General features: G+C 47.2%; 1 protein-coding gene across 1 annotated transcript in view; it reads left to right on the forward strand.

The window, feature by feature from the left end:
- Positions 1–3,615, forward strand: part of ALPK2 (alpha kinase 2) — a 139,320-nt gene that overhangs the window by 112,388 nt on the left and 23,317 nt on the right. Inside the window, exons 9-10 of the mRNA XM_023531170.1 lie at positions 490–764; positions 2,279–2,367. Coding sequence (XP_023386938.1) covers positions 490–764; positions 2,279–2,367 — 364 coding nt within the window. The remainder of the gene's footprint in view (positions 1–489; positions 765–2,278; positions 2,368–3,615) is intronic.

Genomic DNA, 3,615 nt, shown 5'->3' on the forward strand with positions numbered 1-3,615 from the left:
ATGTGTATCTGTGCTTTATACAATACAGATATACAATACATCTGTGGTATTAAAATTTTATGGGAGGCAGTTAGGAAAAAGTCTAAAAAGAATGAAAAAAAAAAGATTGAGAAACATTGATTTATCAGATCTTATCATTGGTCTTCCCTCCTCTACACATTATCCATCTTTTCAACTTACCTTTAATTACCTGTCATGGTTCTGCTAATATTTTCCAGATATGTCTAAAATTCTTTTCCTGGTCTTCCCAGTTCGGTTCCAACCAATCTTCCCCCCTTTTATCTAATCCACTGGGGCCTCGCACTGACCTTCAGATATCCCCCAATCCTGCTTTTTGGCTAACCGATGTTCCCAGATAGGGACAAATGACAAGGTTGACCTGTAGAACCTAAAAGGGGAAATCACAGTTAACTCCCAACAGAGCATGAGTTGGGGAGATGGATCATCGAGGAAGATGGAGGAGGCAACTAAAGTTGAGCTATGTTTCAGGCTGTGAAGAGATCGAATTCAGCCAGCTCATCTTTAAAGAAGACTTCCTCCACGACAGCTACTTCGGGGCCCACCTGCGAGGTCAGATCGCCACAGAGGAGCTGCACTTTGGAGAAGGCGTCCACCGAAAGGCCTTCCGCAGCAAAGTGATGCAGGGCCTCATGCCCGTCTTCCAGCCCGGCCACGCCTGCGTGCTCAAGGTGCACAATGCCGTTGCCTACGGGACCAGAAACAACGACGAGCTCATCCAGAGAAACTACAAACTCGCTGCCCAGGTGAGTCCACCTATCCTAAAGGTATTTTGTGGTGTATGAGAGGGACTCATGATAATCAGACTCAGAATCCATGGGAGTGTCTCCAAGAGGGTGTTTTTCTCCCTTTGGGGTGTGGTTATAAGGCAGCCACTGGATTAAGGCCAATTGCTGGAGCCCCGTCTCTGCTCCCAGGAATCATTTCTTAGCCTCGTGCCAGCCAAATGGGACTCAGCCTGTGTCTGGAGACACCTCACTCGTTCTGCCCTGAGATGAGATCGTTTCTGTTCCCAGGGATCCCTCTGAGATCCCGGAGGCTCTGAATTTACTCGGACACAGGATGGTATGGAAAGTGGCAGTTCTAAGCTATACTGGATGCCAGGATCCCCAAAGACAGTGAAAATCAGGAGCTGTTTCTGGGGTGTTTTGTTTTGAATGAAAGCAGAAGGAGTGGGATATATTTAGAAGGACAGGACAGAGGCATTCGTCCTGTTTCCTGACTTCCTGAGTTTTTTTTGATGTCAAGCCCATAAGCTACAAAGAGAGTGACCCCAGTCTCTAGCTCTAAAGTTCCCACCTATCTATGTTATTGAATCACAGTACTTTTTTTTTTTTTTAAATCACAGCACTCTCGAGGCAAGAGGGGAGAGGAAGGGAGCATCACCTTCATTCCCTTCCTCCCTCTCCCACTTTGGTCCACGTACTTCACTCTTGCCAGTGGCACTAGCCAAGCTTTCAGGAGAGCTGGGACCAGCTCTTTTACAAACTAGGTGCTCTTTAAAAACGTTTTCCCAATAAAATGAATAGAGTGGACGTAGATGAATGCCTCGACTGCTCTCAGGCATTCACCACACGTGATGCTCTCAGATGTGGCAGCGTCACGTGGGGCTCAGTGCTCACGAAGGCAGCCCCACCTCTCCAGGTATAGGGTTTTTGCCAATTGTATTTCATTCTCCTCCAAATTCACCCTTCCCTCGCCCCTTTTCTTTCCCTGGGTTTTCTTTCTATTTCAAGTATCATCTGGCCCAGTCGTGGAAAATCCCCTAGTGTCCAGACTCCCACTTGGAAAGGGCTGGAGAGTAGAAGGCAGTCTCCAACCTGCTTTTCCTAAGCCCACAGTCTCGTCAAGGTGTTCACTCTTTACAACTCAAATTGCACCTCTGAAGAGGAGTCTCAGATGGGAGAACTCATGGGAAACCCAGCAGGCCCCAAGCTTTATCTGACATCCTGCCAAGGGGCCAGTCCCCTTAGCTCAGGGGTGAACTTCACCCATATGGTTCCATGCATTTTATAATTCAGAGACACTTGGCCCCAGAGACCACTTGACCTTCACCTAGATAGTTCGTTCAGGTCTCAGAGCTCCTATGCAATTGAACAACTCTAGGTCATACCCATTGTCTCTTCTGTGGCCCCCTGACCAGGGGATGGGTTTGGGAATCCATTGGCTTGATCTCTATTAGGAAATCTGATTAGCTTTACGCAGCAACTCTCTGGATTTCCTCTGATCACTCGGTTTTCCCACGTGTTTGGTGATATAGGAATGCTATGTTCAAAATACTGCCAGATGCTACGCCAAGATCTATGCTGCTGAAGCACAGCCTCTGGAAGGCTTTGGAGAAGTGCCCGAGTAAGTGCGTTTGCCCTGTCTTGTACGTCCACCTTGGACTTGTTGGGGACTTGGGAGGCCTGGAAAGACAAGAGGTTGAGAAGGCCCAGTAAGACAAGCATTTCAATTGGTCCCTCTGTCTGAAATCTGTGGGGGCTTACATGGCTGCTGTCCTGTTCTTCACTGGGTCACTAGAGGCTTACACAAAGATACTTGATAAATATTCTTTAAATAAACATATGGTGGTTGGATGGATGGATGGATGCAATAAATGTATTATGTTAAGTAGAAAAGAAAGGGTTTCTACTCTCATGGATATTACATTGTCTAAATAATAAGCAAATATGAGAGAACACAAGACTATTACAAACCAATTAGTCCTATGATGACAATAAAATGCGGTGCTGTGTCAGGGAAGAGTGAATTGGCGATCAGGATTATCGGAACGTGGTACCCATTTTCTGGAATCCTACAGAGATAAATTGCACCGATTACTTTATCTGCTCATTGACCAAATATTTATTCACCCAAGCAAATTTTCGGGTGTCTGGAGCTTGTGTTCACTGGTCTTTTATGTGGTCGAGATCATACGTGCATGCCTAAGTGGGAGGAGACACACTGCACCTTGGGAATTTCAGACCGAACAGTCATTCATATATATCAGCAAAAAGTGAGAGAAGGAAGAATTCTTGTCTACACTTCTCGTTAGCTCAGAAAATGGGAGAGCTTCTCCCCCTGAGGCGGGACGTGGGGCACACCACATACAAAGTCTAATACCGTCCGCTCGTTACCAAGGAGCACTTAACTTACTTATTTAGCACACAAACATTTCTCGGCAATTTCAAGAAACATGAGCGCAACAGAAGGAAAATGTTTAATTGCTTTTCAGTTGAACACACCAAGACACAATCCGGAGCGAGTTCGGTCCCGTTCTCTTTCTCCCCCAGTCCCGCCCGGTCCCAGCCCGTGTCCCCTCACATTCTTCTCCAGGAGGAAGAGCGTTAGCCAGGTGATCAGCCCACCGCGCACGGAGCCGCCGCCTCCGGGGACACAGGCCCGAGTTGTGAGAGGCTTGGCTTGTACACAATTTGGGGCCCTGTCTGAGGAAAAGGACACTAAGTTATGACTGTGGAGGCTGTCCAGGGACTTGGAAAAGGCCTGTGCAAATGAGGGACACGGGGTCTTCATCAGCTTCATCAGCATCCCAGTAAATACGCCACCGCTCTGAAGATGGATCAGGATATTCTGATATCCAAAACCCCTTTCCCT

This window comes from Pteropus vampyrus, unplaced genomic scaffold (assembly GCF_000151845.1).
Source record: "Pteropus vampyrus isolate Shadow unplaced genomic scaffold, Pvam_2.0 Scaffold62, whole genome shotgun sequence".
NCBI lineage: Eukaryota > Metazoa > Chordata > Mammalia > Chiroptera > Pteropodidae > Pteropus > Pteropus vampyrus.